Consider the following 27,740-nt stretch of genomic DNA (forward strand, 5'->3'; position numbering starts at 1 on the left):
CAATTTCATGGTCACATAGTTACCTCATGAAAAACTCAGGGGCCCTAGTGATGACCTTAGGCATCTGACCTCTGTGTCAGGTGTGATCGTGACGGCACGGCGGTTCGACCGGGAACGTCAGAGAGAGTACTCCATCACAGTGACGGCTACAGACTGGGCTGACGAGCCTCTCATAGGGATCTGTCAACTCAACGTCCTCATCCAGGACCACAATGACAACAGCCCCAAGTTTGAGAACCTGCGCTACGAGTGTGAGTGTCGTGTTATACATAATAATACATATGATAAAAGTATAATATAATACTAATACATATGATTGATGGCAGACTGACCATTCGTTATCATGATATAGACTATTAACCAAAGCTCTTAGAAAAGGTTTTATGTACTATGCGTTATACATAGTAACTCTTTACTTAATTATCTGGTAAAAGTTGTCATTGTAATCCATTGTCTTTACATGTATTGCCATACGTAAAGATGTAAGCATACATAAACATACATAAGCATTTAAACAATTGATTTGTGGTCTGTTGATTCAGTCTATACTGTTCGCCAAAGTTGTGACAGACCGTGACCTTGCGCCCAGAGTGAGGAGCATATTGTTTGGTCTATATTGTCTCTCACAGACTTTCTGAGAGAGGACACCATGATCGGCACCAGTTTCCTGCGTGTGGCGGCGCACGATGATGACTTTGGCACCAACGCCGTCGTCACCTACTCCATGTCCCAGGAGCAGCCTGAGTACCTGAGGGTCAACCCTGTTACCGGCTGGGTGTACGTCAACCAGCCCATATCACAGGTCTGTCACATAACCAGTGTGGTGGAATTATTGCAATCAAAAGGAGAGGCTTTTAGATTTCTTCAAAATCATCAAACTTTATTATTTAATTAGTGCAGTAATGGAGCTGGTCGGTAATCACCTCTGGAGGTGATCACTGAGAACTCAACCAGCTGGTCGGTAATCACCCCTGGAGGTGATCACTGAGAACTCAACCAGCTGGTCCGTAATCACCCCTGGAGGTGATCACTGAGAACTCAACCAGCTGGTCGGTAATCACCCCTGGAGGTGATCACTGAGAACTCAACCAGCTGGTCCGTAATCACCCCTGGAGGTGATCACTGAGAACTCAACCAGCTGGAGGTGATCACTGAGAACTCAACCAGCTGGTCCGTAATCACCCCTGGAGGTGATCACTGAGAACTCAACCAGCTGGTCCGTAATCACCCCTGGAGGTGATCACTGAGAACTCAACCAGCTGGAGGTGATCACTGAGAACTCAACCAGCTGGTCCGTAATCACCCCTGGAGGTGATCACTGAGAACTCAACCAGCTGGTCGGTAATCACCCCTGGAGGTGATCACTGAGAACTCAACAAGCTGGTCGATAATCCCCCCTGGAGGTGATCACTGAGAACTCAACCAGCTGGTTTGAGCCACAGCATTTTATAGCAAAGTCCATCCTCTTTCAGTCTACTTGACAAACAACAGATGTATGGAATGGGTCACAAGGTTAAGATTTGTATGAAAAATACTTAGAATTCACAGCAGACAGTATGTCATTGTGTAGAGACCAGGGTCTGTCCCTGGAGTCATCTCTCCCTGGTACCTTAAAGAACAGAAACATTAACTCATGCTCTGGAATGCAGTATCATCCAAAGACATCGTAAATCTTCCAGAAGCCCATCCTCAGTAGAACACACACAGATGAGCATTCTAACAACCCCTTATTCTGTTGCATAAAACAACCATTTGATGCAAGAACAGCATTATAACACAATCTAGTAAATTCTACCATACCAGTCAGTCAATCAGCCCATCTCACATGTCAGTCAATAAGTCAGTCAACCAGCCAGTCAACCAGCCCATTTCACAGGTCATTTAACCAGACAGTCAGCCTGCCCGTATCACAGGTCAGTCAACCAGTCAGTCAACCAGCCAGTCAACCAGCCAGTCAACGACCCCATATCACAGGTTGGTTAACCAGCCATTCAACCAGCCTCTTGCTCAATCCCAGTAGATATCATCAGTGCAGGGTGATAGAGCTGTGTAAAATACCGTGCCATTAACTTACTGAAATATATCAGGCTTAAATGAACCATATTAGACAGAATCGTATTGGTCCTTGCTATCCGGGACTATCCCTGGGATGTCCCTACCCCATTGAGGTTGACATTTAAACTGGTTAAGGTAATGGGGGGTGGGGGGTTAAGGCTTACGGGATTAAGGCTTACGGTTAGGGTTAGCAGTAACCAGATCTTATTCCCTCGCTATTGTTTTGATGGCAGAGGTCCTACATCACACGGGAAGTAGTTGCTACGGATGGGGGGAATCGCAGCACATCTGTGGAGCTGTCTGTCACCATTACCAATGTGAAGAACCAGCCCCCGCAGTGGGAAAAGGACAGCTACAGCGTGGTCATCCCAGAGAACACAGCCAGGGACACTTCCATCGTGGTGCGTGGAACAGTCCGGGTACCAGCCTGGGTGGCATGGGAAGTCTATCCCATTATGCACTTTCGGGGTGTCTTTGTTTTGACCATTCAGTTTGCTGGCTGCACACACGTTACTCAAGCATTTGGAAAATATTGCAGTTGCAGGCTCAGATTTAGTCAAGGAGCAGTAATTGACTTGACCAACCTGCTGTAATTTATCATTTAATTTACTCAACAACTGAATAAATGTAATATTATACAGAAAATCCCATTGAATGTTTTTGTCGTAATTCCCTCGCAAAAATATTGTTTACTCTCCGTTTACATCAGACGATCAAAGCAACCTCGTTGCTAGGCGACCCCAGGGTGACTTACAACCTGGAGGAGGGCGTGGTCCCGGAGACTAACATGCCTGTGCGGTTCTACCTGTCGCCCAACCGCGAGGACGGCTCTGCCTCCATCCTGGTGTCAGAGCCGCTGGACTATGAGACCACACCCAGTTTCTCCCTGAGGGTGCGGGCTCAGAACGTGGCGGCAGTACCACTGGCTGCATTCACCACCATCTATGTCAACGTCACAGGTAGGTCTCAGCTCAGACACCCTGCAAACACCCCATCACAAGGGGGCAAATCCTAACTTCCACTTATGTCACATTTTTTGCATGGATGTCAGTGGGAGACTTAGTGAACATTTGACTTAAGAGGAAGTTAGAGCCGCCCCTGGGTGAACTGTAAGCATTCACTATTGTCTTCAATAGACATTGATTCATGACTCATCTTTTTCTTCTTCTCAGCTTTATATATCGTATATTCTTTGAAAGCTGTAATTTTATACATCCAGTTGCCCAAAGTCAGTGAGAAAACTCCATACGGAACCCTTTTTTAACTTGAAATAGTCTCATGACAGTTTTGATTATAGGTGCAGAAATATATTTTCAAATAATGATTTCTCATATGTTGGCCCTCAGACGTGAACGACAATGTTCCCTTCTTCACCTCCTCCATCTATGAGGCATCAGTGACTGAGGGAGCCAAGGTGGGGACCATGGTCCTCCAGGTGTCTGCTCACGATAAGGACCTGGGTCTCAACGGACAGGTTAGTGGCACATCCACAACATCTACCATAACACAACAAAATATCCATTGACCCATCCATAACTTAGCATCACATAGTTGTGGTGGTCAAGCGGGTTGGGATTATGTGTTATTCTGCCTGTGGGGCTTTGACCGTACAACTGTGAAGGTATAATGATAGTGTTGCAGTGACTCGAGTCTCTATGAACAGTCATGTGACTCATACATAGAACAATTACTCCCCCTCACCGTTTATCATTGGTGATTCCATCTGTTACAGTGACCACATGGATGTGATAGAATGATCCTTTACGGATTCCATATTAGGAAGTTGTCCAATTTATGTAATGTGTTGACTTCCTAATATGGATGCCGTACAGAAGTCAAAATCTCCTAATATGGATACCGTAATTAACTGTACTCTGTCCCTGTCCTATAGATCACCTACTCCCTCCTGAGTGACAGTAGTGGGGACCACCGTCTGTTTCGTGTGGATCCAGAGCTAGGCTCCATCTATACAGAGGCGGTTTTTGACCGCGAGGCACAGGGATCCTACCTACTGGAGGTGCAGTCTGAAGACGGCATGGAGTCAGCACGGCCCGGGAGGAACAAACAGCCCAACTTTGGTGAGGGCTGGGTTGTATATATTAGGGCATAACATAGCAAAAAGGTTTGCAGTGATGTTTTTTCCGATTTGCAGTGATGTTTTTTCCAATTTGCAGTGAAGTTTTTTCCAATTTGCAGTAATGTTTTTCCTGATTTGCAGTGAGGTTTTTTCTATGTTTGCAGTGATGTTTGGTATCTTATAAATATGACCCTGATTTGACTACTGCAGTCCTGTAAAAACACAAAAGGCAGTGGCTGCGGAGCCGACTTTTCTCGGACCTGAAGCTTTTGCGCATATCACGTTCTACGCATGTGTTTCTTTACCTCTATTTTCCGCACAAATCTGTGTGCTCTCCTTCCCTTCACATTTCTCACTGTCAATCTTGAATGATTATTATTCAAGATTTCCCGGTGAAACGTCCATGCAGCATCTGCATACCAACCATTTGATCTCAGTTTTATGAGGATATGTATTTAGATCTTGAGTTTACACTGTGTTGTTTAGAAGTAGCCTACAGCATTGTTCTAAAGGATGTGCAGTGAACGGATTTTAGAACAGATGGTGTTAACAAAGAAGCGTAGCCTTCCTGTGTATTTTACCTAATGGCCTACCTGTGTATTTTGCCTGTTGAATTTTGGCCACATGAGAGGGGTTTTTGTCATACAGTAATGTTATACTATGCTATTATATTCAGTTCTGTTATGTAGAATACTATCATTATGTGATTGTGCAGACATTGATTCAGCTTTGATCTAACTTGATTAAACGAGCCCCAATCGCCAGAGTAGTGTAACGTTTGTCGTCGGAAGGAGACCAAGGTGCTGCGTGGTAGGCGTACATGATTTTATTTAAATGTTCCACCAAGAAAAAACAATAAACAATACAACGAACGAAAAGCTTCGTCGTGCAAACTACATGATCCCCAATCAGAGACCATGAAAGACAGCTGCCTCTGATTGGGAACCACACTCGGCCAAACACAAATAAATAGAGAACATAGAATGTCCACCCAAATCCCACCCTGACCTAACCAAACATAGAGAATAACACGGATCTGTAAGGTCAGGGCGTGACAAGTAGCCTGTTTTTAATTTTTACAAGTAGAACAGAGACTGTGCGTAAATTAGAGCAAAAACACATGCTTAGAAGCGTCGGGATCTTTAGTCCAGAGAAAAATAGGTCAGAAAAGTTGGATCCGCAGCCCAAAAATAAAACATTAAGTACTGTAATGTGTATAGCTAGGACTGTTAAACCCAATGTGCTCAGCTGAAACAAAGTACAAAAGGAATTCATGCACTGTGCACATTGTTTTACATAGACAATAAATGCCTATAGCATTCTATTCATTTGCCTCCTGCGAGGGCATATGAAAAGAGAATCTTTCATTTCATTCATTCTAACAGCGTAACCAGACAGCCTCTTGTCTCTTCCCTGTAGAGAAACTCTCTGAGGGTTGTGGTACATCATTTTACAAAAACATCTAATTTCGCAGTTTGCTGTTCAGAAATCTGAATTTTGTTTTTGGCTTGGTCCTTCGTGATGGCAGAATTAACTCTGTTTCGGTATCGCAGGTGATGTAATAGGAAGCTTTGCGTTACGAATGAGGTTTTTTTAACAAATGTTTGTGGAGAAGGTATTAGAGGTAAGGGTGATGGTTTGGAACAGCAAAGCCTCCTCTCCGGGGGATGTGAGGGGGCTGCTTAGCATTTCCAATGAGCCTTAGCGCTGTGTTGGCGTTGTCTTCTGCCACATATCTGCACCAGCAGAAGGGCTCATCTCCTTAGCAAATACTACCTGTCTGTTGGGAGAGGGAGGAAAAAGAAAGAGAGGGGGGGTAGATGGGGATAGGGCCAGGGAGAGAGGGAGAGGGAGGGAGGAAGGGAGAGCGTGCAGAGAAAAGCAGAGAGATGTGGTGGAAATAGAAGCACATTTGTATACATGGCCATGTTACATGACCTTCTAAACATACCACTTACGACAAAAATGTCAGCAACCTTTTTAGAGAAAGATAATCATGTTTGAGTTCAGAAAAATAAAGGTCTGAAAATGGACCCAGACAGACAGAGACGTAAACACTTGTCGAGTCATAAATATTTTATCATCCCAGAGGAGAGGTGGATAGGTTCTTCATCTGTTTTCTTTTAGAAAAGTCTGTTCCTGAGAAGGTCTACCTAATCACTGTTGTTTTCTGCCAAAATGTAACCCGGCTAAAACCATGGTTGAATAATTTCTGTCATTTCAAACACCTAATCGAGAATAACACTATTTCTGATTCCCTTGTCAAGTGAGGCACATTACATTGGGTTAAGTGCTTCTCTCCCCTTCAAAAGTGTAGTTGGCTCACACTGTGACTGCCGACATCCTCTGATGTAAAAAGGGATTGGATGGGAAAGAGAAGTGTTAGGATGATAGGAGAGAGAGAGAGCGGAGGATGACATACCGAGTTGTAGCTCCATGGCGTTTAATCTCCTTCCTCTTGTCGTTCTTCTTGCAGACACAGCATATGTGCGGGTTTTCATCAGCGACGTGAACGATAACAAACCCGTCTTTGCTCAGCGTCTCTATGAAGTCGGCATTGACGAGGATGCAGATGTCGGCCTGGCTGTTGTCACCGTCGGAGCTAATGACGAAGATGAAGGTATGGGAAGGAAGGATGAGATGACAGGGGAAGAAAGAGAGAGGATAAAACCAGGGATGACACATTGGCAGTCATGGCAGTGTTACACATTGATAACATTTCTATTTTCTAGGGAGTGCAGGTTATGGCACTGGGGCAGTGAGGAAGGTAACCTGGCACAGGTTTAACATTTCATGGGGACTTTTGAAACCTGAGGGGGAAAGTCTGTTTTTCACATTTTGTGCCTGGCCAAAACTGTCCTTGGTGTGACACTACACTTTGGTCAGGGGTGACTGACTGTCAATGAAATAATGACATTTTCCCAAACCCCGGACTCAGTGAGACAGTGAGAGCAGTGAAGGGTTACAAATGTTAAAAAATCTGGATTCAGTTCTGATTAAATCATGCTGAGACGAGCTGAGCCACCCTGTGCTACATCAGGACGCAGCCATTTAATCGTCAAGTAATGCCACACCACATGTTCTAAAAAGACAGACACACTCCTACACAGTAGGAGGGTGGGATTTGGTGTGATAAACCAGCTCATAAACCAGCTCATCCCTGATTCACTCGGCGTAATATCCCTTTATCGGCCATGTTTTGGCTTGTTAATCAAGCATTTATCGCAAGCGGGGTCGGTGCGGCTTAGCTTGTAGTATATGTAGCACTAGCCTCAACCAAGCCATGATGAATGACCAGAAAGCACCAGGCCCCAACATTGAAAGTTAGCCGTTCTGCCCGGGAGCCTAAGCCCAATCTGTCTTGTTTAAAAAATCCACACATGGGCTCGACTGCAGTATAAGCTTATTGGAGAGCCCAGAGGGAGCGCTTTGTCTACTGATTTGTGTTAATAGCAGAGATTAGACTAGCATTTACATTGGGCTTTAACACAACAGACTGATTGAAAGGGGAGCCATGAAACATACAGGGGATTAATTTATCTGGGTAACGTAAACCCACTGGATGGTGTCCATGGAGACACAGCAGAGAAGTTCAGATATCTACTTCCTCATTGGTCCATTTCTCAAACCCTCAAGGTGACATAGGCAGGAGTTCAATTTGGCAGGTGTACCTTACACAGGAATGGAGTCCTACCACCTGTTTACATACAGCAAAGTTTGTTTCTGCTCTACCCAACATGTCATTGTCTTGTTAACAAGGTAACAATAACATCAACTTGTTGAATGCAGGAACAGTCTGGCACATAATGCTAGCTAACAATGAGGTATGTCCAAAAAGGACCTGCATTAGACCAGCATCCTGTCCAGGGGGTGTACTTGTACAGTACGTCAAGCTGCCCCACGCTACAGAAACAGGAGATAGGCTCTTGCCAAAGCTACTTACGTACTTTTGTCCAAAATGGCACCCTATGTTCTATATAGTACACTTTAGAGCACTATGCAGGGAATAGGGTGCAATTTCAGACTTGCCCTAACTCTAAGAACAGCATCCAGAACTCCACCTTCCAGAATGTCAATTTCTTGGTCCCTGGTCCCACCACAGGTGCCAACGCCAAGCTACGTTACCAGATCACATCGGGCAACACCGGAGGGGTGTTTGACATGGAGCCTGAAGTGGGAACCATCTTCATCGCCCAGCCTCTTGACTACGAGCTGCAGAAGAGGTACAAGCTGCTGGTGCTGGCATCGGATGGGAAGTGGGAGGACTACGCCGCTGTGGTGGTCAATGTGGTCAACAAGAACGACGAGGCTCCAGTATTCTCTATGAATGAGTACTACGGCTCAGTGACCGAGGAGCTGGATGGCTCGCCGGTCTTTGTGCTTCAGGTGTGTGTCTCAGAGTTCTTTCTCTAACCTGGGTGCCAGTCTGTTTCTGCTTGAGTCAAGACATAGTTTTGTTGTTTGACAAGCCAGGGGTTCATTTTGAATGCACAAACAGTCAGGTACCCAGAATAATCTTTATCAAGCATAAACATCAAATCCATGCTTCTGTATGTCATGCATGTACATAACTAGTCTACTTTCTACTTCATAACCAATGGCTGAGAAGATAGATTGATGGGCTTTATGCTTATAAAGAGAGGCACACACACACACACCGATGTTGATGAGTTTTGTGTGTCTTTCCAGGTGACAGCCATAGACCCAGACAAGGATGCAGACCAAGTCGCCGTGCGCTACTCTCTTCATGGTCAGGGATCGGAGTCTAAGTTTGTGATCGACGAGATCACAGGGAAAATGTACGCCCAGAAGACACTGGACCGCGAGGAGCGGGCAGTGTGGCGCTTTGTGGTCCTGGCTACAGACGAGGAAGGGGAGGGGCTCACCGGCTTCACTGATGTCATCATCAACGTGTGGGACATCAATGACAATGCGCCTTCCTTCGTCTGCGTGCCCGACGGATGTCATGGCAACGTGGCCGAGAACTCACCCCCAGGTACCTTCGTCATGGAGATGACGGCGACGGACCTTGATGACACGGCGGTGGGTCAGAACGCCATCCTCTCCTACCGTATCATCGAGAACGTGCATGACGCAGGAGCCGCCAACTTCTTCACCGTTGACGCCAGTACAGGCACCATCTCAGTTGCAACCGGTGGGTTGGACAGGGAGGTGGCAGAGCGGCACCAGCTGGTGGTTGAAGCCAAGGATGGAGAGGGTATGATGGGCACGGCTACTGCCACTATCATCATCACGGACCTGAATGACCATACCCCCCGGTTCAAAGACAAGTGGTGCGGGGCTCGTGTGTCTGAGAGCAGCCCTCCAGACTCAACCGTGCTGAAGCTGGATGCTGTGGACCCAGACTCTGGGCCTCACGGCCTGCTGGGCTTCAGTGTGGTGGCAGGGGACCAGGGGGAGAGGTTCTACATGGTGAGCCACAAAGCAGAGCAGTCTGGAACTCTGAGGCTGAGAAAGAGGCTGGATTACGAGAGGCCCGGCGAGCAACAATTCAACCTCACCATTCGTGTGGAGGACTCCGACTTCTCCAGCCTCATCCACTGCATCATCCAGGTGGTGGACGAGAATGACCACGTCCCAGTGTTCGCCCCCACCTCCTACCCCCTCGCCCCTCTGCCAGAAGATGTTGCAGTGGGAACCAGTATCACCCAGGTGACGGCCAGCGACTTAGACTCTGACCTGAATGGGGAAATAATCTATAGCATCTCCCCAGAGTCAGACCTGTACGGCCATTTCACAGTGGACGGAAACGGCATCATGACCGTGACCTGCCTGCTGGACAGAGAAATTGTGGCAGAGTACCAGCTGGTTGTCCTAGCGACAGACCGGGGTAGTCCAGCCTTGACGGGTAGCACCACGGTCCAGCTGAGCTTGCTGGATGTAAATGACAATGGGCCAGAGCTGGAGGTGACCTATAACCCTGTCCTCTGGGAGAACAGCCCTGCTCCACAGGTGGTGTGGCTCAACCAGACCTCCACCCTGCTCCACGTTATCGACAGGGACTCCCTTGAGAACGGGCCTCCCTTCTCCCTCTCTCTCCCTCGCCTCTACGCCCCTGACTTCCACCTGCAAGACCATGGCGATGGCACGGCAACGCTCACGGCACTGCACCGCTTCGACCGCGAGCGGCAGAGGGAGTTCTTCCTGCCCGTAGTCATGACGGACAGTGGTCGTCCGCCAATGACGGTCACCAACACACTCACCGTCACTGTGGGCGACCAAAACGACAATGCCCACCAGGAGGGAGAGAAGGAGATTTACGTCCACAGCCGGAGGGGTGAGTTCCTCACTTTAAGACAAGTGTCAGACAACTTTCAGTCAACTTTTGGTATTCATGAAGTGCCTAAGAGTAGGAGAGTCTGAGAGTAAGAATGTTTGAGAGGAGTGTCTGGGAGTAGCAGTGTCTAGGATTAGGAGTGTCTGAAAGTAGGAGTGTCTAGGATTGTCTGAGAGTAGGAGTGTCTAGGAGTGTCTGAGAGAAGGAGTGTCTGAGAGTAGGAGTGTCTGAGAGAAGATGTCTGAGAGAAGGAGTGTCTGAGAGTAGGAGTGTCCAGGAGTAGGAGTGTCCAGGAGTGTCTGGGAGTAGGAGTGTCTATGAGTGTCTGAGATTATGGGTGTCTGAGAGAAGTGTCTAGGAGTGTCTGAGAGAAGGAGTGTCTGAGAGTAGAAGTGTCTAGGAGTAGGAGCGCCTAGGAGTGTCTGAGAGTAGGAGTGTCTAGGAGTGTCTGAGAGTAAGAGTGTCTGAGAGAAGTGTCTAGGAGTGTCTGAGAGAAGGGGTGTCTAGGTGTAGGAGTGTCTGAGAGTTGGAGGGTCTGAGAGTAGGAGTGTCTGAGAGTTGGAGTGTCTGAGAGAAGGAGTGTCTGAGAGTAGGAGTGTCTGGGAGTGTCTGAGAGTAGGAGTGTCTGAGAGTAGGAGTGTCTGAGAGTAGGAGTGTCTGAGAGAAGGAATGTCTGAGAGTAGGAGTGTCTGAGAGTAGGAGTGTCTGAGAGTAGGAGTCTGACAGTAGGAGTGTCTGAGATTAGGAGTGTCTGGGAGTAGGAGTGTCTGAGAGAAGGAGTGTCTGAGAAGGATTTTGAGAGTAGGAGTGTCTGAGAGTAGGAGTCTGAGAGAAGGAGTGTCTGAGAGTAGGAGTCTGAGAGAAGGAGTGTCTGAGAGTAGGAGTCTGAGAAGGAGTGTCTGAGAGTAGAAGTCTGAGAGAAGGAGTGTCTGAGAGTAGGAGTCTGAGAGAAGGAGTGTCTGAGAGTAGGAGTGTCTGAGAGTAGAAGTCTGAGAGAAGGAGTGTCTGAGAGAAGGAGTGTCTGAGAGTAGGAGTCTGAGAGAAGGAGTGTCTGAGAGTAGGAGTCTGAGAGAAGGAGTGTCTGAGAGTAGGAGTCTGAGAGAAGGAGTGTCTGAGAGTAGGAGTGTCTGATAGTAGAAGTCTGAGAGAAGGAGTGTCTGAGAGAAGGAGTCTGAGTTAAGGAGTGTCTGAGAGAAGGAGTCTGAGAGAAGGAGTGTCTGAGAGTAGGAGTCTGAGAGAAGGAGTGTCTGAGAGTAGGAGTCTGAGAGAAGGAGTGTCTGAGAGTAGGAGTGTCTGAGAGTAGGAGTCTGAGAGTAGGAGTCTGAGAGAAGGAGTGTCTGAGAGTAGGAGTGTCTGAGAGTAGGAGTCTGAGAGTAGGAGTTTGAGAGTAGGAGTGTCTGAGAGTAGGAGTCTGAGAGAAGGAGTATCTGAGAGTAGGAGTCTGAGAGAAGGAGTGTCTGAGAGAAGGAGTCTGAGTTAAGGAGTGTCTGAGAGAAGGAGTCTGAGAGAAGGAGTGTCTGAGAGTAGGAATCTGAGAGAAGGAGTGTCTGAGAGTAGGAGTCTGAGAGAAGGAGTGTCTGAGAGTAGGAGTCTGAGAGAAGGAGTGTCTGAGAGAAGGAGTCTGAGAGAAGGAGTGTCTGAGAGTAGGAGTCTGAGAGAAGGAGTGTCTGAGAGTAGGAGTCTGAGAGAAGGAGTGTCTGAGAGTAGGAGTCTGAGAGAAGGAGTGTCTGAGAGTAGGAGTCTGAGAGAAGGAGTGTCTGAGAGTAGGAGTCTGAGAGAAGGAGTGTCTGAGAGTAGGAGTCTAAGAGTAGGAGTGTCTGAGAGTAGGAGTCTGAGAGAAGGAGTGTCTGAGAGTAGGAGTCTGAGAGAAGGAGTGTCTGAGAGTCGGAGTCTGAGAGAAGGAGTGTCTGAGATAAGGAGTGACTGGAAGTAGGAGTCTGAGAGAAGGAGTCTGAGAGAAGGAGTGTCTGAGAGTAGGAGTCTGAGAGTAGGAGTGTCTGAGAGTAGGAGTCTGAGAGAAGGAGTGTCTGAGAGTAGAAGTCTGAGAGAAGGAGTGTCTGAGAGTAGGAGTCTGAGAGAAGGAGTGTCTGAGAGTAGGGGTCTGAGAGAAGGAGTGTCTGAGAGTAGGAGTCTGAGAGAAGGAGTGTCTGAGAGTAGGAGTCTGAGAGAAGGAGTGTCTGAGAGTAGGAGTGTCTGATAGTAGGAGTCTGAGAGAAGGAGTGTCTGAGAGTAGGAGTCTGAGAGAAGGAGTGTCTGAGAGTAGGAGTCTGAGAGAAGGAGTGTCTGAGAGTAGAAGTCTGAGAGTAGAAGTCTGAGAGAAGGAGTGTCTGAGAGAAGGAGTCTGAGTTAAGGAGTGTCTGAGAGAAGGAGTCTGAGAGAAGGAGTGTCTGAGAGTAGGAGTCTGAGAGAAGGAGTGTCTGAGAGTAGGAGTCTGAGAGAAGGAGTGTCTGAGAGTAGGAGTGTCTGAGAGTAGGAGTCTGAGAGTAGGAGTCTGAGAGAAGGAGTGTCTGAGAGTAGGAGTCTGAGAGTAGGAGTTTGAGAGTAGGAGTGTCTGAGAGTAGGAGTCTGAGAGAAGGAGTGTCTGAGAGTAGGAGTCTGAGAGAAGGAGTGTCTGAGAGAAGGAGTCTGAGAGAAGGAGTGTCTGAGAGAAGGAGTCTGAGAGAAGGAGTGTCTGAGAGTAGGAGTCTGAGAGAAGGAGTGTCTGAGAGTAGGAGTCTGAGAGAAGGAGTGTCTGAGAGTAGGAGTGTCTGAGAGTAGGAGTCTGAGAGTAGGAGTCTGAGAGTAAGAGTCTGAGAGAAGGAGTGTCTGAGAGTAGGAGTCTGAGAGAAGGAGTGTCTGAGAGTAGGAGTCTGAGATAAGGAGTGTCTGAGAGTAGGAGTGTCTGAGAGTAGGAGTCTGAGAGTAGGAGTTTGAGAGTAGGAGTGTCTGAGAGTAGGAGTCTGAGAGAAGGAGTATCTGAGAGTAGGAGTCTGAGAGAAGGAGTGTCTGAGAGAAGGAGTCTGAGAGAAGGAGTCTGAGAGAAGGAGTGTCTGAGAGTAGGAGTCTGAGAGAAGGAGTGTCTGAGAGTAGGAGTCTGAGAGAAGGAGTGTCTGAGAATAGGAGTCTGAGAGAAGGAGTGTCTGAGAGAAGGAGTCTGAAAGAAGGAGTGTCTGAGAGTAGGAGTCTGAGAGAAGGAGTGTCTGAGAGTAGGAGTCTGAGAGAAGGAGTGTCTGGGAGTAGGAGTCTGAGAGAAGGAGTGTCTGAGAGTAGGAGTCTGAGAGAAGGAGTGTCTGAGAGTAGGAGTCTGAGAGAAGGAGTGTCTGAGAGTAGGAGTCTGATAGTAGGAGTCTGAGAGAAGGAGTGTCTGAGAGAAGGAGTCTGAGAGTAGGAGTGTCTGAGAGTAGGAGTCTGAGAGAAGGAGTGTCTGAGAGTAGAAGTCTGAGAGAAGGAGTGTCTGAGAGTAGGAGTCTGAGAGAAGGAGTGTCTGAGAGTAGGAGTCTGAGAGAAGGAGTGTCTGAGAGTAGGAGTCTGAGAGAAGGAGTGTCTGAGAGTAGGAGTCTGAGAGAAGGAGTGTCTGGGAGTAGGAGTCTGAGAGAAGGAGTGTCTGAGAGTAGGAGTCTGAGAGAAGGAGTGTCTGAGAGTAGGAGTCTGAGAGAAGGAGTGTCTGAGAGTAGGAGTCTGAGAGTAGGAGTGTCTGAGAGTAGGAGTCTGAGAGAAGGAGTGTCTGAGAGTAGGAGTCTGAGAGAAGGAGTGTCTGAGAGTCGGAGTCTGAGAGAAGGAGTGTCTGAGAAAAGGAGTGACTGGAAGTAGGAGTCTGAGAGAAAGAGTCTGAGAGAAGGAGTGTCTGAGAGTAGGAGTCTGAGAGTAGGAGTGTCTGAGAGTAGGAGTCTGAGAGAAGGAGTGTCTGAGAGTAGGAGTCTGAGAGAAGGAGTGTCTGAGAGTAGGAGTCTGAGAGAAGGAGTGTCTGAGAGTAGGAGTCTGAGAGAAGGAGTGTCTGAGAGTAGGAGTGTCTGATAGTAGGAGTCTGAGAGAAGGAGTGTCTGAGAGTAGGAGTCTGAGTTAAGGAGTGTCTGAGAGAAGGAGTCTGAGAGAAGTAGTGTCTGAGAGTAGGAGTCTGAGAGAAGGAGTGTCTGAGAGTAGGAGTCTGAGAGAAGGAGTGTCTGAGAGTAGGAGTGTCTGAGAGTAGGAGTCTGAGAGTAGGAGTCTGAGAGTAGGAGTCTGAGAGAAGGAGTGTCTGAGAGTAGGAGTGTCTGAGAGTAGGAGTCTGAGAGTAGGAGTTTGAGAGTAGGAGTGTCTGAGAGTAGGAGTCTGAGAGAAGGAGTATCTGAGAGAAGGAGTCTGAGAGAAGGAGTGTCTGAGAGAAGGAGTCTGAGTTAAGGAGTGTCTGAGAGAAGGAGTCTGAGAGAAGGAGTGTCTGAGAGTAGGAGTCTGAGAGAAGGAGTGTCTGAGAGTATGAGTCTGAGAGAAGGAGTGTCTGAGAGTAGGAGTCTGAGAGAAGGAGTGTCTGAGAGAAGGAGTCTGAGAGAAGGAGTGTCTGAGAGTAGGAGTCTGAGAGAAGGAGTGTCTGAGAGTAGGAGTCTGAGAGAAGGAGTGTCTGAGAGTAGGAGTCTGAGAGAAGGAGTGTCTGAGAGTAGGAGTCTGAGAGAAGGAGTGTCTGAGAGTAGGAGTCTGAGAGAAGGAGTGTCTGAGAGTAGGAGTCTGAGAGTAGGAGTCTGAGAGAAGGAGTGTCTGAGAGTAGGAGTCTGAGAGAAGGAGTCTGAGAGTAGGAGTCTGAGAGAAGGAGTCTGAGAGTAGGAGTCTGAGAGAAGGAGTCTGAGAGAAGGAGTGTCTGAGAGTAGGAGTCTGAGAGAAGGAGTCTGAGAGAAGGAGTGTCTGAGAGAAGGAGTCTGAGAGAAGGAGTCTGAGAGAAGGAGTGTCTGAGAGTAGGAGTCTGAGAGAAGGAGTGTCTGAGAGTAGGAGTCTGAGAGAAGGAGTGTCTGAGAGTAGGAGTCTGAGAGAAGGAGTCTGAGAGAAGGAGTCTGGGAGAAAGAGTGTCTGAGAGAAGGAGTCTGGGAGTAGGAGTCTGAGAGAAGGAGTCTGAGAGAAGGAGTCTGAGAGAAGGAGTGCTTATTTAGGGTCAAATTTTTATTCCCCCTTTTATTCATTATGATTTAAAAGGTCAAATCTATCATATGTTAGCACTCCAATTTAGAGATGCTTTGTGAATATGGGTCCAGGATTTTACCCAAGTAGCACAGCAGGGAGGATACGGACTAAGAGTTGAGTAAGGTAAGAAAGGTTCTTTCTGCGTATCTATTCTGTTGTCTGAATGCGTAATTGAAACACCTGCGGCTAATATTACAATTTCTTTTCAGCATTTCATGATTCTTGATTGCAAATCCTTCTTTCTGGTTTAACAACATTCTACCCCCCACACGCTCTCCACTCTACTAATTGTATCTGGCCCTAATGTTGACCTGAACATTACGATCTGTGGTGTTCCTCAGGGGGGATTGTTAGGCCAATTAACATTCTGATCATGGACCTGGCTGTTTCAGTTTAGTTTTCAGTAATTGTATGAAACACTGCAGCAACATGACACATACATTCATACAGGCTCCCATTGTTTACCCAGCTGCAGTACCCTGGCGCTGGGACTCGATAATAACATAATCCATACTGAGATAGCCCTGACTTCCTTAAGCCCTCAGTGCTCCTCGCAGCTCAAGTACTGGGAGTCTATTCAACCCAGACAGTGGGACTTCACACTCATGAACAGAATAGGAAGAACAGAAACAGCAGAATCACAGAACAGCAAATAAGAAAAGGGCTAAAGATAAGCAACCTGGGGCCTCTATCACGTTGGGTTTGTTTTCAGACAAAAATCAATGTCTTTGTGTGCGTTGTACAGGAAAGATGCAGACTACTTCACTGGGCAAGGTCTATGCCCCTGATCCTGATGATTGGGACAACAAGACCTACACCTTAGATGCAAGAGGAATGAAGTAGGTGTTATGTTTGTCTATAAGTAAGAAGACACCGTTGACAACATGTTACAGGAGATCACTATGTACAGGACAGTTAATCAGTTAAACAGTTATAATATATACAACTAGAGATGGAAGGGATTGGAGGATATCATATAAAATCAACACCAATTCATACTTGGTCAGCGAGTGCTTATTCAACATGAACATCTGATCTGATGGCCTCAACCCCTAAAGAACGTTCCCTATGTGTTGAAATGATGAAGAAATATAATCAACAGTGATTGCTACTATGCTGAACATGGCAATCATATTCAGAGCAATCGGAGGATGCATTTGTATCCTGTCAACTGGTGGGGGGAAAAAGATCAAGAATGTTTTCTCCGTGATTGTTTACAATTTAGCATCCATCACAGTTAGGGAGTAAAAGAAAAATCCCAATTGCATATTTTACACATTCCTGTTTCATTCATATGGACTTGATTTGTCCTTCCGGCGCCGACAGAGATGGCCGCCTCGCTTCGCGTTCCTAGGAAACTATGCAGTTTTTTGTTTTTTTACGTGTTATTTCTTACACTGGTACCCCAGGTCATCTTAGGTTTCATTACATACAGTCGAGAAGAACTACTGAATATAAGATCAGCGTCAACTCACCATCAGTACGACCAAGAATATGTTTTTCGCGACGCGGATCCTGTGTTCTGCCTTACAAACAGGACTACGGAGTGGATCCTATGCAGCGACCCAAAAAAACGACTCCGAAAGAGAGGGAAACGAGGCGGTCTTCTGGTCAGACTCCGGAGACGGGCACACCGTGCACCACTCCCTAGCATTCTTCTTGCCAATGTCCAGTCTCTTGACAACAAGGTTGATGAAATCCGAGCAAGGGTAGCATTCCAGAGGGACATCAGAGACTGTAACGTTCTCTGCTTCACGGAAACATGGCTCACCGGAGAGACGCTATCCGAAGCGGTGCAGCCAACGGGTTTCTCCACGCATCGCGCCGACAGAAACAAACATCTTTCTGGTAAGAAGAGGGGCGGGGGCGTATGCCTTATGGCCAACGTGACATGGTGTAATGAAAGAAACATACAGGAACTCAAATCCTTCTGTTCACCTGATTTAGAATTCCTCACAATCAAATGTAGACCGCATTATCTACCAAGAGAATTCTCTTCGATTATAATCACAGCCGTATATATCCCCCCCCAAGCAGACACATCGATGGCTCTGAACGAACTTTATTTAACTCTCTGCAAACTGGAAACGATTTATCCGGAGGCTGCATTCATTGTAGCTGGGGATTTTAACAAGGCTAATCTGAAAACAAGACTCCCTAAATTTTATCAGCATATCGATTGCGCAACCAGGGGTGGAAAGACCTTGGATCATTGTTACTCTAACTTCCGCAACGCATATAAGGCCCTGCCCCGCCCCCCTTTCGGAAAAGCTGACCACGACTCCATTTTGTTGATCCCTGCCTACAGACAGAAACTAAAACAAGAGGCTCCCACGCTGAGGTCTGTCCAACGCTGGTCCGACCAAGCTGACTCCACACTCCAAGACTGCTTCCATCACGTGGACTGGGAGATGTTTCGTATTGCGTCAGATAACAATATTGACGAATACGCTGATTCGGTGTGCGAGTTCATTAGAACGTGCGTTGAAGATGTCGTTCCCATAGCAACGATTAAAACATTCCCTAACCAGAAACCGTGGATTGATGGCAGCATTCGTGTGAAACTGAAAGCGCGAACCACTGCTTTTAATCAGGGCAAGGTGTCTGGTAACATGACCGAATACAAACAGTGCAGCTATTCCCTCCGCAAGGCTATCAAACAAGCTAAGCGCCAGTACAGAGACAAAGTAGAATCTCAATTCAACGGCTCAGACACAAGAGGCATGTGGCAGGGTCTACAGTCAATCACGGACTACAGGAAGAAATCCAGCCCAGTCACGGACCAGGATGTCTTGCTCCCAGGCAGACTAAATAACTTTTTTGCCCGCTTTGAGGACAATACAGTGCCACTGACACGGCCTGCAACGAAAACATGCGGTCTCTCCTTCACTGCAGCCGAGGTGAGTAAGACATTTAAACGTGTTAACCCTCGCAATGCTGCAGGCCCAGAGGGCATCCCCAGCCGCGCCCTCAGAGCATGCGCAGACCAGCTGGCCGGTGTGTTTACGGACATATTCAATCAATCCCTATACCAGTCTGCTGTTCCCACATGCTTCAAGAGGGCCACCATTGTTCCTGTTCCCAAGAAAGCTAAGGTAACTGAGCTAAACGACTACCGCCCCGTAGCACTCACATCCGTCATCATGAAGTGCTTTGAGAGACTAGTCAAGGACCATGTCACCTCCACCCTACCTGACACCCTAGACCCACTCCAATTTGCTTACCGCCCAAATAGGTCCACAGACGATGCAATCTCAACCACACTGCACACTGCCCTAACCCATCTGGACAAGAGGAATACCTATGTGAGAATGCTGTTCATCGACTACAGCTCGGCATTCAACACCATAGTACCCTCCAAGCTCGTCATCAAGCTCGAGACCCTGGGTCTCGACCCCGCCCTGTGCAACTGGGTACTGGACTTCCTGACGGGCCGCCCCCAGGTGGTGAGGATAGGAAACAACATCTCCTCCCCGCTGATCCTCAACACTGGGGCCCCACAAGGGTGCGTTCTGAGCCCTCTCCTGTACTCCCTGTTCACCCACGACTGCGTGGCCACGCACGCCTCCAACTCAATCATCAAGTTTGCGGACGACACAACAGTGGTAGGCTTGATTACCAACAACGACGAGACGGCCTACAGGGAGGAGGTGAGGGCCCTCGGAGTGTGGTGTCAGGAAAATAACCTCACACTCAACGTCAACAAAACTAAGGAGATGATTGTGGACTTCAGGAAACAGCAGAGGGAACACCCCCCCCCCATCCACATCGATGGAACAGTGGTGGAGAGGGTAGCAAGTTTTAAGTTCCTCGGCATACACATCACAGACAAACTGAATTGGTCCACTCACACAGACAGCATCGTGAAGAAGGCCTCTTCAACCTCAGGAGGCTGAAGAAATTCGGCTTGTCACCAAAAGCACTCACAAACTTCTACAGATGCACAATCGAGAGCATCCTGGCGGGCTGTATCACCGCCTGGTACGGCAACTGCACCGCCCTCAACCGTAAGGCTCTCCAGAGGGTAGTGAGGTCTGCACAACGCATCACCGGGGGCAAACTACCTGCCCTCCAGGACACCTACACCACCCGGTGCTACAGGAAGGCCATAAAGATCATCAAGGACATCAACCACCCGAGCCACTGCCTGTTCACCCCGACGTCATCCAGAAGGCGAGGTCAGTACAGGTGCATCAAAGCTGGGACCGAGAGACTGAAAAACAGCTTCTATCTCAAGGCCATCGGACTGTTAAACAGCCACCACTAACATTGAGTGGCTGCTGCCAACACACTGTCAATGACACTGGCTCAACTCCAGCCACTTTAATAATGGGAATTGATGGGAAATGATGTAAATATATCACTAGCCACTTTAAACAATGCTACCTTATATAATGTTACTTACCCTACATTATTCATCTCATATGCATACGTATATACTGTACTCTATATCATCGACTGCATCCTTATGTAATACATGTATCACTAGCCACTTTAACTATGCCACTTTGTTTACATACTCATCTCATATGTATATACTGTACTCGATATCATCTACTGTATCTTGCCTATGCTGCTCTGTACCATCACTCATTCATATATCCTTATGTACATATTCTTTATCCCCTTACACTGTGTATAAGACAGTAGTTTTTTGGAATTGTTAGTTAGAATACTTGTTCGTTATTACTGCATTGTCGGAACTAGAAGCACAAGCATTTCGCTACACTCGTATTAACATCTGCTAACCATGTGTATGTGACAAATAACATTTGATTTGATTTGATTTGAATAAGGAGGAACTACTTTGCCTTGTCCAATAATAGACACTTATTTCCTTATTTATATATATTTTTTTATATTTTCCATTGCATGCCGTAATGAATACTACCCAGTCATTCAAGTTTTCCACAACGTTCCTGCCCTACCAACAGGTATTTCACCTTAGACAAGAGTACAGGTCACCTGGCCATCAGACAGAATACCCTAGCGGGCAGCTACTATCTCAGAGTGGGCGTGTCGGATGGGGTGTGGCCGGACGTGGTCTCGGGGGTCACAGTTCACGTGCGGGAGCTGGAGGATCAGGCAATCCAATTGTCAGCCTCCCTGCGTCTCACAGGTAGGCTACAGCAGCGTGACAGTGTCGTTCTAATCTAATCTACAGTCTATGATAGGGCCTTGTGTTTTGGTTTATCATGTCACGGTTTAACCTTCATTTAAAGCTTTTTCATCAAACTGTCCCCTTTTCATTTGCGTCATAGCACCATCCTCAGACAATTTCATTCATTTTTGGTCTAATTCTAATTTCTGGGAAAGGCTTAAAATAATGATTCAAATCCAGGTCATGTGACTTGATTAGCAAAAACACAGGGCCCTCATGATAAAGGCTGTGTCTGAAAAGAATACTAGCTGTCAAATCCTTGTTTCCTCTATCCTTATTGTTTCCTCAATTCCTCTCAAAGCGCATTGGAGGATAGGACTCAAGGTCTCTCTCTGGACCTCCTCATCCAATGAGCTTGGAGAGGAATTCAGGAAACAAGAACAGAAGAAGTAATAATTTGGCAGCTAGTGAGGTTTTCAGACAGACTACAGTACGTGACTTGACAGGAGAAAGTTTGGGCCAAAAGTTTCTCCCGTCAGGTCACGGGATAAATGAAAGCTTCAGGCCCTAGTCAAGTCATGACCCAATCACAGTTCAGCAACTACATTGATGCTACTGCCGCTGCTGTTACTCCACAGCAGGATTGCTCTATAGGAGAAGATGATCTAACAAAGTTTATGTTGATACCAGCTCTGGAGTCTGAACCTGTCAACGTGAATTACTTTGTCCATTTGTTTTCCTTTCCCTCGCTCTCTGTCACTTGTCTTTCCACCCACACCAAGCATCTGCTTTTTGTTCTCCTTTTCTTTCATTCCTTTGTTGGAGAGATATAGAGTGTAGCTTTCAAGAAATGTGTTTGCTTTGAGAAAGACAATAACTGCCAAGTTATTATGACTGAATAAACTCAGACATTAAGTGGATGAGGTTGTCAAATGAATTAAGGTGGAATCAGCGTCTGCTCAGTGAACTTAAACAGGAGAAAGAAGAAGAAATGAGTGATAAAGTCTCAGGATCTGGAATTGATCCTCCTGAGGCTCCACTGTGAGCTAGCAAACCCAATGGATCCAGGTTGCTTTTTAAGCTTTTCCTAAAGATCAAGGCATTTGACGTTGAATGTGGGTCTCACGGTCTCCCTTACAAGCTGTAAGGCATGTACTTTACCACACATCTATACAACCAATAGTCCCTATCACTTCAAGTAGCAGTGTGTGTCAAACATGTGGTGCCTTTTTCACAAAAACAAATGCAGTTTAATGTCTTGGTCTTGTGGCTCTCTCTGGGCATATCCCAATTGTTAAGGTCAATTTCAAACTGCCAGGTTAGTCCTTGACATTTGAAAATCCATTGTATGAATAGACTACAAGGCTATTAGGCATACTAGGGAATCATTTTCACTTTGTATAGATTAAAGATGACTTTTTCCACCCTCTCCGATATTATTAGAAGAGACGCATAGCTAATGCTTTGACCTCTAAATCTATTTAATAGTGAGGCCGTCAAATGGTTTATACCAGAAACAAAGAGTCAGGTCTCGCTGGAAATAATGAAATAACAGTAAGTAAAATAGTTTCACCTCATGGGTGAGTGAACTGACGTGTAGCCAGCGTATGTCCATCGAGAGGAGTTTTGGAGATGACATTTGATAATAGAACCAAGACTGAGAACACTTTGATCCACTCTGCCTGTCAGTGAGTAGTGAACGTTCAGTGAACGTGTGTATGTGTGCCTCTCTCTTTCTGTGTGTGTGTTTGTTTTTTATTTCTCCCTTCTGCAGGCATCACTGCCAGGGATTTTATTGAGTCCCAGGTGGACAAGACGAGTCGACAGGATATGTTCAGGGGCTTCCTGTCTGAACACCTGTCCGTCAGCTTAGGCGCCATCAACGTATTCAGCCTGACAGACGTAGGACTGAAGACGCTGGACGTGCGCTTCTCTGTGCACAGCGACAGCTACCTTCGCCCAGAGAAACTACATGGATTCCTTGCGGTGCATAAGAAGAAGGTACGCCTCAAAGTTTGCCCTTCTTGAAGATAGGGATCTTAGCTCATACATCTCTAGGTGCATAGCAGAGCTTGGCGTTCTTGAGATAAAGAGGTGCAGTGTGCATTCAAATCCTTTTCATTCATGTTGTTTACACCAACTCTCCCCCTTGTGTGTTCATACCTGTTTCCTCATTCTCTCTCTATCTCTCCCCAACTACTTCCCTCTATCTTTTAAATCAAAGCAAATGAAATGTTATTTGTCACGTGTGCCGAATACAACAGGTGTAGATTTACCGAGAAATGCTAACTTACGAACCCTTTCCCAACAATGCAGTCACTGCAACCCCCCCATCCAGGTGTCTGATCACTACCTTGTTTCCTTTTCTGTCGATCTCTCCAACCCTAGCCACTCAGCCCCTACCCAGATGGTCATGCGTCGTCGCAATCTTCTCTCTCTCTCACTACTCTCTCCGATCATCTCTCCCTTATACTAAATCTGTCTCCTGATTCTGCCTCTTCGACCATACACTCCTCGCTTTCTGCATACTATGACTCACACTGTCCCCTTTCCTCCCAGCCAGCTTGGCCCTCCCCTCCTGCTACGTGGATGAGTGACTCATTGCGAACATACAGAACAGGGCTGCAGGCAGCTAAGCGAAAATGGAGGAAATCTAAACATCTGGATGACCTATCATCCTTTTACTCTCTCCTCTCTACCTTCTCTTTTTTTTAAATTTGACCTTTATTTAACTAGGCAAGATCAGTTAAGAACAAATTCTTATTTTCAATGACGGCCTAGGAACAGTGGGTTAACTGCCTGTTCAGGGGCAGAACGACAGATTTGTACCTTGTCAGCTCGGGGGTTTGAACTCGCAACCTTCCGGTTACTAGTCCAACACTCTAACCACTAGGCTACCCTGCCGGCCCTCTTCTTCTGTATACGCTGCTAAAGCCACTTTCAATCACTCTAAATCTTAAACTTCTGCTTCTAACCCACCTTCTCTTCCCTCCTTAATCACCCCTCTCCTCCTCCCTCTCTGCCGACGACTTTGTCAACTACTTTGAAAAGAAGGTTGACGACATCCGCTCCTCATTCACTCAGCCTATTAAGTCCACTGGTCCCACTCAAACAGAACTACCCTACTCCTTGACCTCTCTCTCCCCTCTGAATCCAGATGAAATCCTGCAACTAGTGGAGGTCCAGCCTTCTCTGGAGACCTTCTCCCATTCCTCACTTCTCTCATCAACTAATCCCTGACCACTGTTTGTGTCCCCTCTGACTTCAAACGGGCCGGAATCCCCTCCTCAAGAAACCAACACTTGAAAACTACAGACCAGTACCCCTTCTTTATTTTCTTTCCAAAACACTTGAGTGTGCTGTCTCTGACCAACCCCCTCACTATCTCTCTCAAAACTATATTCTTGACCCTAAGTAGTCAGGATTCAAGACGGGTCACTCAACTGAGACTTCTCTTCTCTGTGTCACGGAGGCTCTCTGCACTGCCATAGCTGACTCTCTCTCCTCTGTTCTCATCCTCCTAGATTTATCCACTGCTTTTGACACTGTGAGCCATCAGATCCTCCTCTCCAACCTCTCAGGGCTGGGCATCTCAGGCTCTGCACACTCTTGGATTGCATTGGGTTAGGGTACAATAAGATCGCTCTTATTGTACCAGGCGACGTGGAGAGGATCTGTGTCTTCACAACACTCTCGCTACTGGTGTCCCCCAGGGCTCGGTTCTAGGCCATCTCCTCATCTTTCTATGCATCAGGTCACTAGGCTCCGTCATATCCACAAACGGTCTCTCCTATCAATGCTATGCCGATGACACTCAACCCCCTTCTGACACTCAGGTCGTGACACGCATCTCTGCGTGCTTAGCAGATATCTCGGGCCTAGCAACTCAAGCTCAACCTTGACAGGACAGAGCTGCCCTTCCTCCCCGGGGAAGTTCTGGCCGCTCCAAGCCATCTCCATCACAGTGTACCCATCCAAAAGTACAAAGAACCTTGGTGTGACCCTGGGAACACCCGGTTGTTCTCTGCAAACATCAAAGCAGTGACTCGCTCCTGCAGGTTCATGCTCTACAACAATGGTATTCAAACGTTTTCAGCGGGGACCCAACTTTTTTTGCGACAGAACTTCTAAGGTTTTTCACAAAGAATTTCTTGCGACCCTACCACACCCCAAACCTAATGTCACAACCTTAAAATCTGTAACTTTTGATTTTTACATTGAAAGGTTGCTGGATCGAATCCCCGGGGCGACAAGGTAAAAATCTGTCGTTCTGCCCCAGAATGAGGCAGTTAACCCACTGTTCCCCGGTAGGCCGTCATTGTAAATAAGAATTTGTTCTTAACGGACTTATCTAGCTAAATAAAGGTTACAAATAAATAAAACGTTTATATATTGTCCCATGCAATAATCTGTACTCTGATTTATATATTAGATTTTTTACATTTTGCAATCCAACTGCAGTTCCACGACTTTGAATACCACTCCTCTACAACATCCGTGGAGTGCGACCCTACCTCACAGAGGAAGTGGCGCAGATCCTAATCCAGGCACTATATCCAGGCAAAATGTTAAATGTTAAAAAATAATACAAATTTGCCAAGAATCACAAAAGGAAACAGTAACACAATGAAAAAAATAACGAGACTATATACTAGGAGTGCCCATATTGAGTCAATGTGAAGAGGTACGAGGTAGTTAGGTAATATGTGCATGTAGGTAGGGGTGACTAGGCAATCAGGATAAATAAATAAACCGAGTAGCAGCACTGTATATGAAGAGTGTGAAAGTGTCTCCATGTGTAAGTGTGTGTATGTGTGTGTGGTGTCAATATGTGTGTGAGCGTGTGTAGTCTTAGGTAATCTACTGTCACGCCCTGACCTGAGATATCTCTGTTTTCTTTATATTTTGGTTAGGTCAGGGTGTGACTAGGGTGGATACGCTAGTTTTTGTATTGTCTAGGGGTTTTATATTGTCTATGGGTTTTGTATTGTCTAGGGTTTTTGTATGTCTAGGGTTTTATAGGTCTAGGTATTTGTATGTTTATGGTGGCCTGATATGGTTCCCAATCATAGGCAGCTGTTTATCGTTGTCTCTGATTGGGGATCATATTTAGGTAGCCATTTCCATCTGGTGTTTGTGGGTTCTTGTGTAGTTGCATGTCAGCACTCATTTTTATAGCGTCACAGTTTGTTATTTTGGTTCGTTTGTTCAGTGTTCATTCTTATAATATAATAAAGAATGTACGTATACCACGCAGCGCCTTGGTCCGATTTATACGACGTACGTGACATCTACAGTATATATATGTGTGTGTGTGTGTGTGTGTGTGTGTGTGTGTGTGTGTGTGTGTGTGTGTGTGTGTGTGTGTGTGTGTGTGTGTGTGTGTTGGAGTGTCAGTGTAGTATGTGTGGGTAGAGTCCAGTGAGTGTGCATTGAGCCGGTGTAAAATAAAAGTGTAAATAAAAAGGGAGTTGGCTGCCAAGCAGTTGTCATACCAAGCGGGGATGCAGCCAGTCAAAATGCTCTCAATGGTGCAGATCTATAACGCCTCCTGAGGGGGAAGAGGCGTTGTCGTGCCCTCTTCACGACTGTGTTGGCGTGTTTAGACCATGATAATTCCTTACTGATTTGGACACAGAGGAATTTGAAGCTCTTCCACTACAGCCCTGTCGATGTGAATGAGGCTGTGCTCGGCCTTCTGTTTCCTGTAGTCCACGATCAGCTCCTTTGCCTTGCTGAAATTGAGCGAGAGGTTGTTGTCCTGGAATCACACTGCCAGGTCACTGACCCCCTCCCTATAGGCTGTCTCGTCATTGGTAATCAGGCCTATCACCGTTGTGTTGTCGACAAACTTTGTGATGGTGTTGGTGTCATGAGCGGCCACACAGTCGTGGGTGAACAGGGAATACAGGAGGGGACTAAGCACGCACCACTGAAGGGTGATGAGGGTCAGCGTGGCGGTCCTGAGCTTAGTGATGAGCATGAAAGGGCACTATGGTGTTGAATTCTGAGCTGTACTCAATGAACAGCATACTCACTTTGGTGTTCCTTTTGTCCAGGTGGGAAAGGGCAGTGTGGACTGCAGCAGAGATTGCATCTTCTGTGGTTCTGTTGGGGTGGTGGACGAATTGGAGTGGGTCCGGGGTGTCTGGGATGATGGTGTTGATGTGAGCCATGACAAGCCTTTCAAATAATTTCATGGCTACAGACATGAGTGCTAGCTTGGCGTTCTTGGGCACAGGGACTATGGTGGTCTACTTGAAACATGTAGGTATTACAGAATGGGTCAAGGAGAGGTTGAAAATGTCAGTGAAGACACTAGACAGCTGGTCAGCATTCTGAGTACGTGTTCTGGTAATGCTTCTGGGCGTGCGGCCTTGTGAATGTTAACCTGTTTAAAGGTCTTGCAGGGGCTATAGAGCGCATGATCTCACAGTTGTCCAGAACAGCTGGTGCTCTCACAAATGGTTCAGTGTTGCTAGCCTCGAAGTGAGCATAGAAGGCATTTAGCTCGTCTTGTAGACTTGCGTCGCTGGGCAGCTCGCACCTGGGTTTCACGTTGTAATTTGTGATAGTTTGCAAGCCCTGCCACATCCGATGAGCATCAGAGCCGGTGTTGTAGGATTTGATTTTAGTCCTGTATTGACGCTTTGGCTGCTTGATGGTTCGTCGGAGGGCGTAGTGGGATTTCTTATAAGCGTCCAGATTAGTGTCACACTCCTTGAAACTCCTTGAAAGCGTCAGCTCAAGCCTTTAGCTCAGTGTGGATGTTGCTTCTGTTTGGGATATGTACGTACGGTCACTGTGGGGATGACGTTGTCAATGCACTTATACATTTTTATTTTTTAATTTTTTTTATTTAACCTTTATCAAAGCAGTCACCGGCTGATAATTATAATTATGCGGCGTATAATTGGCCCAGCGTTGTCCGGGTTTGGCCGGAGTAGGCCATTATTGTAAATAAGAATTTGTTCTTAACTGAATTGCCTAGTTAAATAAACTTCTCAATGCCATCGAATGAATCCCGGAAGGTACTCCAGTCTGTATCCTAGCATCCGCTTCTTCCCTCCATCCCTCACTCATTT

The 27,740-nt window shown here is 46.7% G+C and overlaps 1 protein-coding gene across 1 annotated transcript in view; it reads left to right on the plus strand.

Moving 5' to 3' along the window:
* LOC109888892 (neural-cadherin-like) overlaps positions 1-27,740 on the plus strand; it is a 112,197-nt gene that overhangs the window by 52,888 nt on the left and 31,569 nt on the right. The window contains exons 10-21 of the mRNA XM_031821516.1: positions 81-251; positions 630-802; positions 2,289-2,456; positions 2,765-3,014; positions 3,402-3,529; positions 3,947-4,133; positions 6,609-6,752; positions 8,235-8,518; positions 8,822-10,430; positions 16,300-16,393; positions 20,489-20,673; positions 22,430-22,656. Coding sequence (XP_031677376.1) covers positions 81-251; positions 630-802; positions 2,289-2,456; positions 2,765-3,014; positions 3,402-3,529; positions 3,947-4,133; positions 6,609-6,752; positions 8,235-8,518; positions 8,822-10,430; positions 16,300-16,393; positions 20,489-20,673; positions 22,430-22,656 — 3,620 coding nt within the window. The remainder of the gene's footprint in view (positions 1-80; positions 252-629; positions 803-2,288; positions 2,457-2,764; positions 3,015-3,401; positions 3,530-3,946; positions 4,134-6,608; positions 6,753-8,234; positions 8,519-8,821; positions 10,431-16,299; positions 16,394-20,488; positions 20,674-22,429; positions 22,657-27,740) is intronic.

This window comes from Oncorhynchus kisutch, linkage group LG4, assembly GCF_002021735.2.
Source record: "Oncorhynchus kisutch isolate 150728-3 linkage group LG4, Okis_V2, whole genome shotgun sequence".
Taxonomy (NCBI): Eukaryota; Metazoa; Chordata; class Actinopteri; order Salmoniformes; family Salmonidae; genus Oncorhynchus; species Oncorhynchus kisutch.